The 13107-nt window shown below is 28.6% G+C and overlaps 2 protein-coding genes across 2 annotated transcripts in view; one reads left to right on the top strand and one right to left on the bottom strand.

Moving 5' to 3' along the window:
* Positions 1 to 13107, bottom strand: part of LOC117175915 — a 91952-nt gene that overhangs the window by 65983 nt on the left and 12862 nt on the right. The gene's annotated exons all lie outside the window — the stretch shown is intronic.
* Positions 1 to 13107, top strand: part of LOC117175913 (SET and MYND domain-containing protein 4-like) — a 244672-nt gene that overhangs the window by 226695 nt on the left and 4870 nt on the right. Inside the window, exon 8 of the mRNA XM_033365755.1 lies at positions 6786 to 6987. Within this exon, the coding sequence (XP_033221646.1) occupies positions 6786 to 6987 (202 nt within the window). The remainder of the gene's footprint in view (positions 1 to 6785; positions 6988 to 13107) is intronic.

Here is a 13107-nt window from a genome sequence, read left to right as displayed (position 1 = left end):
CCCCCCCCCCCCTCCTAGTTATGTATAGAATTTCAAAATAAGTCTAATCTCGAGCAAAAAAATCTGAACAAAATACGAGTTGCACACAAAAAGGAGAATGAAGGTATTTAAGTATTTTCAAGAAAAAAATAGCATCGTAGAGGGTAACTACCCCTAAATTGTTTCACATTATTAACCTTTATAATTAAATCTTGTACGCATTATTTTCAAAATTTTAAAAATTTCAAAGTATGCGATATCTTGTAAATGAATCACCTTTTTCGCAGGACAAAAATTATTATTTTTGTCTATAAACTATGTATGTTTTTAAATTATTTTTATGATTTTTTTTTAATAGTTCGGGGGTAGTTACCCCACTTTAATGCTCTTTTTTTCTTAGAAATATATAAATATCTTCATCTTCTTTTTTGTGTGCAACGCGTACTTTCTTCAGATTTTTTTGCTCGATTTTAGATTTATTTTGAAATTTTGTACATAATTGAGGGGTGATTTACCCCCGGTTAATTTTTTTGTTGATGTTGAATGGGCTCTATTTTACTTCCTTCGCTATAAAACTATCTTCCCAATTGTCTTTGTGGATTGAAAGTATATATTATCATAGACACACAGTAAAAAGTTTTAGGTGTAGCCAACCCTATCAATTTTTAAAAAATTTGTTTGCTGAAACACGTCAATTTTATTTTTATCTCGAGTTAAAAATGTATATTTTTTTTTCCTGTGAATTTGAATATTTTTAGCATAACTTCAAGGAGAATCAAATCAGCGAGCTACACTTGAAGTACTTTCCTTGTAAATAATACAACGTAATCCGGTTAATACAAGTAATATACTTGTAATCCAATCGCAACTTTAGAACTTCCCATTTTAATTCCAGGCAATCCTCTTTTAATCCAACGTAATTCACTTGTAATTCGGGTAATCCGAAGTAATCTGGGTAATCCACGTAATCCAGAATTATCTTATGTAATTCACATGTAATCAGCGATAACCCACTTGTAATCCTGGGTATTCCAGTTATAAACCTAGGTAATCCACTTACAATCGCAGGTAATCCACTTGTAATCCGCAGTCATCTGAGTAATCTGGATAACCCAGAGTAATTAAATTAATACGAGTAATCCAATTAATCCACTTGTAATGCCTGGTAATCAACATGTGAGTCAAAAAAATATACATGTGATCCTAGGTATTCCAATTATAACCCACATGCAACCCTAGGTAATCGAGTTGAAATTCTAGTTAATCCACTTGTAATTCCATATGACATAATTATAATCCCAAGTATTTCACTTGTAATACCAGGTGATCCATTTAGGATCCCAGGTAATATACTTGTAATCCTATTCAATCTACTTGTATTCCAGAGTAATCCACTTGTAATTCTCGTAATCCGAAGTAAACTGGGTAATTCGGAGTTATCTGGATAATTCAAGTAATCCAACTTAATCCTAGGTAATTCTTCTGTAATTCGAGATACTCCATTCATGATCCTAGGTAATTTAGTTGTATCCCTGAATAATCCACTTGCAATCCCAGGTAATCTTATTAATTCGAGTAAATCGGAGTAATGCGGTTTTCAAGTAATCCTCTTGTAACCAAACGTAATCCACTTGTAGTACTATGCAAGACACTCTTTATTCCGTGAAATAAACTTGTAATCCCTGGTAATCTACATGTAATCCAGTTGTTATCCTAGACTTGTAATTCTAATAATCTACTTGTAACCGGAATAATCTTAACAATACGCGTAATGCAAGTAATACAAGTAATCCACTTATAATTCGGGTAATCTGCATGTTCCCATTATACATAATTCTAAGTTATCCACTTGTAATCCACTTGTAATCTCTGGCAATTCGCGTGTATTTCAGAGTAATACAGTTCTAATTCGAGTAATCCAAGTAATTCAGTTTATTCATATCTATTACATTTGCAGCCCTCGATAACTTACTTGTAATCCCATGTAATCTACCAGTAATCCCAAGCAATCCATTTGTAATTCAGCGAAATCCACTTTTAATTCGGGTAATTCAAACAAGTACGTATAATCGCAGGTGATCCACTTTTAATCCGGCATAATTTACTTGAGTAATCCACTTGTAATGCTATTTATATTATCGTCGGAAATAATCTGCACGCCTATTTTTTTTACTAAAGTGCTTTTTTTATAATAATAATAATAATAATAATAATTTGTTCCCAGTTAAATTTTATAAAAAGATATTGCAAAAAACGTGAAATTTTAATATTTTCGAAAAATTATAACAAATTTGTAAATCATCGTAATTTTCCTCATTTGTTTGGCTCGTTTTTAAGCAAAATCTACACTTCTTTCTAGTTTATAAAGGTTTTTAAAAGTTTTATTTCTAGATTCTGCCCTAGGGTCAATCTTGGTTAAAGATAGTCGCCAAGTTTGCAAAAATTATTGTACTTACACATGATTTCAAAAATAATAAAATCAATAATATTTTTATGAATATTACTAAAATTCATTAGAGTAGGATAAATAATTACTTTCAAATTATTTTGGTTAATATCAATACATTTTTTAAATTTTGCGACTTCATTGAACCAAGACTGTCCATCGGGAAAAATCTAGGGAGAACATACTACAAATATTTTAAGGAATTAAAAAATTACTATTTTCAGAATAATTCTAATCTTTCTAAAACAACCAGATTTGGCGTTTCCGTGCAATATATTTTTATAAAATTAACAGTAGGTCTTCAGCTTAGGTTTATTAGATTATTTCATTTATCCAAATTAAGGGACTTTATCAACAGCTCTAAAAACAAGCGCGTAGAACATTTTTAATATAGAATCTTTTATGAATGGAATAAAACCATTATTTATTTTAATTTATAAATGTTTAATTTACTATTATCAGAACTGCCACAGTAGGCTGTCCCAAACTCTTTTTTTTTCATTAATTTTCATGCATAAAGCCGGAAATTTGTTCGAATCCACACAAAAATTATTCTATGTTTTTTTTAGAAAAAAATGATATTTAGATGTGACACAAAAGCCCCATGAAGTGTAGCACATATTTCCCATAATACAAAAATATTTTTTTTTATGTTTGTTGGATTTCCTGAAAAAGCTATAAGTGAAAAAATCGGGTTTCTAGAGATAGAAAGTCGCCTTTTTTATTTTACACTTCTTCTCCAATTTTGAATTAGAGTAAGGTAATATTTAATTATTGTTCACCAAAATCATTTTTTTTTAAATGTGTTATTATTCCTATAATATTCTCTTAGAATAATACTGGAAAATTGTAGCTTTTTCCAAAATTTTCCACTTTTTGTCCAATTTTCAATTTTTATTGAGTTAAATAATTATTAAATGTTTAAATAATCAATAAATGTTTAAAAAATTATTCGTTCAAACAATTTATTATCATTGTTTAAAATAATATTAAGTTTAAATAATTCTAGAAAGTTGTGGTTTTTTCTAGAAATTTTACACTATTCGTCTACTTTGCACTTAAGGAGGATTAATAATTAATTGAATTTAGAAAAAATAATTGTTTAAAAAACTTATTGTTGTTCATAACTTTTTTAATCTTTATTAGTGCCAGATTACTGTGGCTTTTTTCTGAAAATTTATTTTTTGTCCTTAATTAAACAATTTATTATTGTTCATAACTATCTTCTCTTGGAGTATTGCTAGAGTTTTAAGTGAACTATTTTAGTCATTTTTTCAATATTTAAACAAATTAAATTAAACGAAAAATCTATTTTACAGAGAAGACAAAAACGAAAAATGGAATAATTAAGAGTAGGTGGGAGTACTTTGTCTGTAAATGACTTGTATAAGTTTTGTTTTTAATTACAAGAAGTTCATTGCAAAGCGTAAAAGAACATTTTTATATTTCACATATTTTTATATCGCCCACCCCCCTCCGCCCAAAAAAAGTATATTTACTAAAAAGGCAATTTTTTACAATATGTTTCTCTCTGACGTTAAGAAAATATTTACAAACCGCACTATCTAGTACTAATGTAGATGAAGATAGCTATGATCATTGATAATTTATTTAAACAATTATTTCTGCTATTACAGAAAAAAACTCAATTTTTAGAATTATTCAAAGATAAGATTATTATAATAATAATTAATTGTTTAAACAATTATTCTGCTTAAGACTGATAAACTATCATCTAACTCTCATCGAAAATTGGAAAATTTTTGGAAAAACGGCGACTTTCTATCTCTATTAGAAGAGAAAATTGCCAAAAACAATAAAAAATTGTTTAAAAAATGTATGTAAACATCTAGCTATTAGTATAATGTAGTATTTTGTGTATTATAAACCATTTGCATACATGAAAACTACAAAAAATCATTATTATTTATTATTATTATTTACACTACGATTGTTTATAACAATTATAATTTTATGATTTCAAATTAATTTTTTAAAATAAAATCAATCCAAATAAAAATGTAGAGAATCCTTCGAAGAACAAAATGAGGCATTGATCATTAGGATAAAATAAAAATGGTAAGTTTCCCCTAAAGAGGAAAGAAAAACTAAACCTTTAAATAACTACTGTTCAATAAACAATTTTAACCTAAGTTCTTTTTTTCTGAAGTGTGTTGGAAGCTTCTATCAATAGTTACAGAAATTATTAATAGATATTTTTTTGTCGATTTTGTAAATCATTTTAAAGATGGGCAACTTTTGAGATTGATTTTAGGTACTGTACACTCTTAAACTCGATTCAGCTAATATTGACGATTCTAGATCCAATTCACAAAAACGTATTTTTTTCTTATGGGAAATACGTGTTAAACTTCATGGGGCTTGACTTCCTCTAAAATTTTTTTTTTCAAAACAAAAAAAAGGATTTATTTTGTTGTGAATACGATCAAATTTCCGGGCGATATGCATGAAAATTCAAGAAAAAAAATTCGAATGCATTTTTAGACTACTACACAAAAAATGGTATGTTAAGCTGGTGCAATACTATTAAAGTATACAGATGTAAACTATTTCATAATTTAGGGCTCATTTAGGGCTCTTTTGGGCCCATGGTCCCAAATTTGTTAATCTTTTATTTTTGGAAAAAATAGTGTTTGCGTTAGATTAACCTTAGGCTGGCTGCACTGAAAAAATGGTTAGTTGAGCCAACTATGTAGTTAGTATGGTATGGTACTGTTATTTTTTTAGTTGAAACTGATATTTTATTAGTTCGTATAACAATTCCATTAGCTGCAGCGACTATTTAGTTAGTACCAGCAACTAAGTAAATGGTTATCCCAACTAAAAAATAACAGTACCATGACTTACAAACTTAGTAGTTGGCCTAACCATATTTTCAGTGCGAACATTGCTCTAAAACATACTAAAAATGATTTTACGGAAAATGCACCTCATGGAATAATTGAGGGCTCATTTTGTGCTCCGGAAATATAATAATTATAAAATTTTAAACAGTTTTTTTTAAACAAATTTATCACAAAAAAAATTTATGTTTGTTTCTCTTGCATAATTTAAGGCTCATTTAAGGCTCCTGAAATATTATCGACCAAAAGTCGTTCGATATTTCCTTAGCTCTATTTTTGTGTGTTATATATGGTGTTGTGCCACGTTAACGTTAGAAAAAATACATGAAGAAAATCATAACACCCATTAGTACCCCTCACATAATTTAGGGCTCATTGAGGACTAATTTGGGGTCGTATTCCCAAATTTTGGGCTCTATTATTTTTAGTAAAAAATAGAGTTTTCAATAGCTTAACATTAAGTTAAAGAAATGTTTAAACTTTTTTTTTATTTTTAATTATCATATTTCCGGAGCCCTAAACGAGAACTAAATTATTCTTTGAGGTGAATTTTCTCTAAAATCATTTTTAGTACGTTTTACAGCAATCTTCAACGAACTTAATGTTAAGCTATTGCAAACACTATTTTTTTCAAAAAATAAAAGAGCCCAAAATTTGGGACTACGGGCCCAAATTAGTACTCAATGAGCCCTAAGTTATGCAAGGGTAAAAATGAGTTTTATGGTTTTTCTTTACGTATTTTTTATAACGTTAAGGTGGCACAATACCATATATAACAAAAAAAGGGCAATGGAAATATCGCACGACTTTTGGTTCCATAAGGTGAATTTTCGTGAATTCATTTTTATTACGTTTTGTAGCAATTTTTAGCTAGCTTAACATTAAGCTAACGCAAACACTGTTTTTTTACAAAAAATAAGAGAGACAACAATTTGGGACCACGGGCCCAAATTAGCCCTAAATGGGCTCTAAATCGAAAATATAAGAAATTTTTTTGAAATTAGCAAGTTTAAAATTAGTTTTAAAAAATGCAAGGGAATTCCAAAGATTCTGAGTAAATTAAGAACAACTAAGGGTAAATTCCAAATTAACTAAAATAAATTGCAAAAATATTTGATAATCTCTTCCAATTTTTGAAACTCTACGAAATCCCTCATTTCTTTTTAATAAATTCTTTGAAATCCATCAAATTTATTAAACATCCTGTGGAATCTGATATTTCCTCAATTTCTGGAAATATCATAGCTTATACAGGTCAGTTTTAACCACTTTTAAGGTTATTATTCTAAATAAAATTAGGTAAAATTATTATCTGTGATGCCTATAATCATTTTATTGTCATAATTTTTGCTTTTAGGTTTGTCATTCTTACAGTTTTAAACGCACAAAAAAAACATTTTTGAGTTTACAGTTGTACAATTTTTTGTATAAGAAATGAAAGATTATAGCAGATGTGACAGCAAAAAAAAAACAAAACAAAAAGATATTTGTTTCAGAACCCCCGAGCAATGAAGAAACTATTGTAGGATCGTTGCTCCTAAAAAATCTACAAGTACTACAATTTAATGCCCACGAGGTATATGAAACTCGATTAGGAAGCGAGCACCGCTACAGAGGAAGTAAAACTATTTACATAGGAGTGGCAATTTACCCAACGGTAGCCCGATTCAATCACGATTGCTACGGTGCTGTTACAAGGTAAGTGAAACAATTTTTTTATCGAACTGAATCGAGGGAGAAACAACTCTGGTAATCTGCGCGATCGCTCGATTGCTCAAATGGTAATCCTCAGCAATCCACTTTTAATGCGGATCAATGCAAGTAATTTAATAGACTAGCAATCCTCAGTAATCTACTTGTAATCCGGAATAATTCAAGTAATTGAGGGTAATCTACTTGTGATACGTAGTACTCTAATTGTAATTCGGAGTAATCTACTTGTTATCTGGGCTAATTTACATAGTTTCAAACTGACGGTATGCACTTGAAATCTGGAGCAATCCATTTGCATTTCGAAGTAATCGACTTGCAATTCGTAATAAAACACTTGTTATCTGTGGTAATCTACATCTAATCCGACATTATCCACTTGTAATCTGGATTATTTAAGTTGATCTGGAACTATTCAGGTATTTCAGAGTAATGCACTTGTAAACTAGGGTAATCCAGTTCTGATCCGATGTAACCCACTTGTAATCTGCAGTAATTTTAGTAATCCGGTGTACGTCTGGTAACTTGGAGTAATCCATCTGTCTTCAGGAGCACTCCCATTCTAATCCTCACGATCCACTTGTATTCTAGAGTAATTGCAGTATTATGGAGTGATTCTCTTAACATGGAGTAATCCACTTGTGATTCGCAGTAATCGACTTGTAATTCGGAGTAATCCACTTGTTGTCTGGGGTACTAGTTCTAATAAGCGGTAATTCACTTGCAAGATGGAGTACTTTAAGTAACCCGGCATAATTCATGTCATTCAGAGTAATCTATTTGTAATCCGAAGTAATCTTCTTGTATTTCAGAGTAATCTTTTGTTGTTATCTGGAGTAATATAGTTCCAATCTAACACCATCAACTTGTAATCTTGAGCTTTTTAAGTAATCTAGAGTAGTTTAAGTAATTTAAGTAATTTAGAGTAATACACTTGTAATTTGGGCTAATTCAATTCTAATCAGGGTTAACCACTTGTATTATGGATTAATTTAAGTAATCCGAAGTAATCGACTTAGCATCGGGTTAATCCAATTATTATCTGAGGTAATTCAGTTCTAATCCGGGGTAATAAATAATTTGCAGAAATTTACGTAATATGGGATAATTTAGGTAATAATAAATAATCTTCTTGTAATCCGAAGTAATTTATTTATTACTCGGAGAAACCCATTTGTTATCTGGGGTAATATAGTTTAAGGCCAACGTAATCCACTCGGAATCGGAATAATCCACTTGAAACCCCAAGTTATCCATTTATATTCCCGATTATTACACTTATAATCTGGAGTAATCCACTTGTGATCTGGCGTAAATAATTTGTAATTCAGAGTAATTAACCTACAATGCATGATAATTATTTTACTCCAGTTAATTCGAAGTAACTCAGGTAATTCAAGAAACAACTTGTAATTCAAAGTAATCCAGGTCATTTGGAGTAACATATTCATATTTTTCTGTGGAAAATATATCTTCTAGATTAAAAATTGATTTTGTTGTTGTTGAAAATTCCATTATTTTTTAAACATTATACTACTTTGTATACAATGTTACTATATTGTTGAAAATTCTTTTTTACTTGGTTGGGAATGAATTGTTTTCTAATTAAAAATTTAACTATTAATTTTTAGTTGATAATTTATCTTTTCTTAAGCTTTTGTTAAAAAATAGTATCTGCTGGGAGAAAATTTATCCTTTTTCTTAACAATTAATTTTTTTCTCCAAAATTAAACTATTTTTTGTGAATAATTTAACTTTTCTTATTGAAAATGTAACTATTTTATGCAACATCAATCTACATTGCAAAAATTTAACTATATTGTTGAGAATGTTTTTTTCGGTTTGAAATTAATTGCTTTCTTATTAGAAATTTAACTAATCACTTTGTATTGATAATTTATCTTCATGAATTCAAGATTTTCTATGTCGTCTTTGAAATCCTTGAAATCTTTGTGGAATCTTTTGAAATTTTTGTGAATTCGTTAAAACCTCTCGTAATACTTAAAAATCTCTTTACTTATTCTACAATAAACAAACAAATTATATCTTGATAAATAAAAAACATTTCTGAATCTAGCGTTATTTTTATAATAATATGTTTTTCATATAATAGACTAAAACATTTTGATAACATTTCGCATTTCAATAAAACTTTTCAAAAATTTAATTCGAGTTTCACGTGAAAATTAAAGAACATTTCCAGGTTTGCAAGGATACAAAATTTGAAGAAGATTTCCAAGTATTCTAGGTCACTGGACTGTTTAAGATTCATCATTTAAGTTGAAAATTCACCTCTTTGCTTAAAAATCATTTAAAATTATTTTAGTTTAAAATTGAGCTATTTGTGGTAAATTATTTCTTTTTAAGTTGAAAATTAATTTTTTAACTGAATAGTTAACTATTCGATTTTTTGTAGGAAATCCTTTTTTTTGGTTGGAAATTTCTGTGAGTCTAGATTAGACTGAGTAATCCACCATAATTTAATGTAATCCAGAGTAATCCTTTGCAATCTGCAGATTTCTTAGGTAAACCATGTTAATTCTGTATATCAAGGTAAGCCATGTTAAACTAAAATTATCCGCAGTAATGAGCCTCCACTGTACCGCACTTTTAGAAGTTGTTTCTCCCTCAACAAATTTTTTATCTAATTTTTATCGAACTGAAATTGTCGCAATTGTCCTCATATTTTGAGTATTTGAATGTGAAACTACAATATTGTGAAATTTAAAATTCGAAATCTCGCAAAATTTATCTAAAATTCAAATTAAAAAAACTTTAGTTTTAAGGCCCTGTTTATGTACATTTCAGAGTGCGTGGATGGATAAAACGCAGTTTTCTTTTATTTACAGAATTCAAAGTTTAGATATGCATAGTGTAAAATGAAATAATGTTGAATTTATAATGTATTACATTTTGGGATTGATTTAAAATCTTTGAAATCATACGAAAAATTAAATTATTTTCTAATTGCTATACTTGAAATAAATAAAAAGCCTTTTCAAGTTTCTGAATGTTGATATTAGTTTCAGTAAAAATCATTCAATTGCTAAAATCTATGACAATTACAATTTTTTCAATTCAAGCATCAGTGAAGCCTTCAACCTCTTTAGTTTGTTATATAAAAAAATTAGAAGTAGTTCAAATATTTAAAAAATTTTATGACTGCCCTTTTTGAAATCTTTGAAAACTGTAAATCAAAAAAATATATCTGGTTGATCAGGTTTGATTTAATTTTTTAATCTTTCAAAATTGTTTCATATGAAAATAAATACATTTTAAAGATGAAAAAACAAATTAAAACCTATGATTAGTTGAACAATTAATTTTGATACATGAAATTTCGTCAATTGCTTAAATAAACCTTTGAAATTAAAAAAATTAACAATGGACCACTTTCAAATTCAGAGCGTTTAAAATAAAAATTTTTAAATTGAAATTGCTACAAAATCGTACAATATCAAATATAAAGCCTGTCAAGTTAAAAATCAACAGCTTTCAAAACCAAAAATAATTATTTATAATTCAGAGTTTTATATTTAGCGCAATAAAAATTCGTAACATTGGCTAAATTGCTGAAAATCTTTTAATTCCTCGAATTCTATCAAATTTTTTATTTATCGAAATTTCATAAAATTTCTGAATATTCTAATTCCCTGAATACTTGAAATATCCTAAATTCGTTGAACTACCTAGCATTCTGAAACCCGTAAAATTCGCAGAATTCCTTGAATTCTCTAAAATCCTTCAATATCCTGAATTCCTTGATTATTTGAAATTCTCAGAATTTCCTAAATATTTTAAATTCTCTGCATTCTCTGAATGCGAGAAAATCTCTGAATTCCCAAATTCTTTGAACTTCTTAAATTCCCTGAATTTCTTAAGTATTATGAATTCCTGAAATACCTAGAATTCTTTAAATTTGGTAAAATATTTTATTTCTCTAAATTCTCTGAAGTAGTAGAATATTCTGAATTCCTTGAATTCTCTAAATTCCTTAAATTCTCTAAATCTCCCCCATTTCTTTAATATTCTGTATTCTCTAAATTCCTCGAATTTCCTAAATGCTCTGAAATGCTCTGAAATCTTGAATTCGTGGAATTCCCTGAATTCCTTAGAATCATCGAAATTTTCTGAATTCCCCATTTTTTCATAATTTTTTAAATTCCTTTAATTCTTCTGAATTCCTTTCAATTCCTTGTATTATTCTGAAGTCCTTGAAATTCAGACAGTTCTGAGCATTTAGGAAATTCTAGGATTTCGAGGAATTCAGACAATTTATATGAATTCAGATATCTCTGGGAGTTCGGAGGAATTCAGTTTATTTTAAGGGAATTAAATGCTTTCAAAAGAATTTGAAAGAGTTTAAAAGCATTTTAAGAAATTTAAAACAATGAAAAAATCAATTAAAACTGAATATTTCGAGGCAGCTTTTCAATTTTCCAAGACACGCTCTACATTAATCTTTGATAAAATAAAAATATTTTTCTTGAAAAATAGAACCATTTCTCTCAAAGCACAGTTTTAAATTTCGAAACATAGTTAAATTTTTGTAATATTAATTGGCGATTCTATGTTTCTTGCGCGCTGTAACATGTATATAGTATTGCTAGTGTGAAATAAAATTCAAGAACCAAACATTTAGAGGAAAATTATAATTTTTTTCAAATTATTTTGCATATGTCCGTGTTACCAATGTTTGACAAGCCCCCCCCCCCCCCCCCCCCCCCCCCCCCCCCCCCCGAGGAAAGGAACATAGCCTGTACGTAAAACCCGATTTTACGTTTATATTGATTTTTTGTTCGCTTATAGCAAGTCAAGTTGCCAATACGCCTGTAATGTCTACGTGACCGTGTGGTGAATTATAAACCTCGGTAATAAATCAACAATGACAATAAAAATAATTATTTGATTTTCAGGGTAAGTGTTGAAATGTGCCTAATTGAATTTAATTTTACAGTCGATTCGGATATTATTGAATTTTTAAATTTAGAAAGGTGCATTTTTAACAAAATATGGAAGTTAAATTTTTAATAAAAAAAATTTAATTATAAAAAAATAGTTCATTTTTAAAAAACAAATTATTCAACTTTGAAGACAAAGTGACGAATTTTCTATACAAAACAATTAAATTATCAAATTAAAATATGAAATTTCGATGAAAAAGTTAATTTTATACAAAAAACACGAATTTCCAACAAAATACAAGAACTCGCGACTAAACTAGATTAATTTTTCACAAAAAGAACAAAATGTCAACAAAACTTTAAAACATTGTGTTTAAATTGTCAACCAAAATAATGAATTTTTAAACCAAAAGATTAATTTCCTACCGAAGAAAAAAAACGAATGTTTAACAATGTTCAAGAATTCACAAACAAAAAGTTGAATTTCCAAATAAAAAAGATGAACTTTTAAATTCAAAGATTAATTTTCTACCAAAAAGACGAATTTTCAATAAAATTCAATAATTCTCAACTAAGAAGTTAAATTTTTGAGAAATAAACTAATTTTGTTCATTTTTTAATGAGTCTGAAGTTACCAACGTTGACAAAAAACGAAAAAAACGAAAAATAAAATATTTGAAAAGTCAAAATGTTTTCATTGTTTATGACAGTATTATGTGCCAAAAGTCCCATCCTAAAGTTTCAGCCATCTAGCGTATGTGAAACCCACCCCACATCAACCCCTAAATATAATAAAATTCGTTACAAATACGCAATTCCGAAAAGTCAAAATGTTTTTAATGATTATCGCTGCATTTAGTGCCGAAAGTGCAACTAAAAAGTTTCATCCCTCTAGTGCATGTGGAATACACCCCAAATCAACCCCTCCATATTATAAAATTCGTTGAAAATACACAATTTCGAAAAGTCAAAATTTTTTTAATCATTATCGCTGCATTTAGAGGCAAAAGTACCGCTAAAAAGTTTCACCCCTCTAGTGCATGTGGAACACACCCCAAATCAATCCCTGCACACTATAAAATTCGATAAAAATACGCAATTCCGAAAAGTCAAAATGTTTTTAATGATTATCGCTGCATTTAGAGCCAAAAGTACCACAAAGAAGTTTCATCCCTCTAGTGCATATGGAACACACCCCAAATCA

This window comes from Belonocnema kinseyi, chromosome 7 (genome assembly GCF_010883055.1).
Source record: "Belonocnema kinseyi isolate 2016_QV_RU_SX_M_011 chromosome 7, B_treatae_v1, whole genome shotgun sequence".
Classification (NCBI taxonomy): domain Eukaryota; kingdom Metazoa; phylum Arthropoda; class Insecta; order Hymenoptera; family Cynipidae; genus Belonocnema; species Belonocnema kinseyi.
Note: the sequence above shows the minus strand (reverse complement) of the source record. Positions and strands in the feature narration are given on the sequence as shown.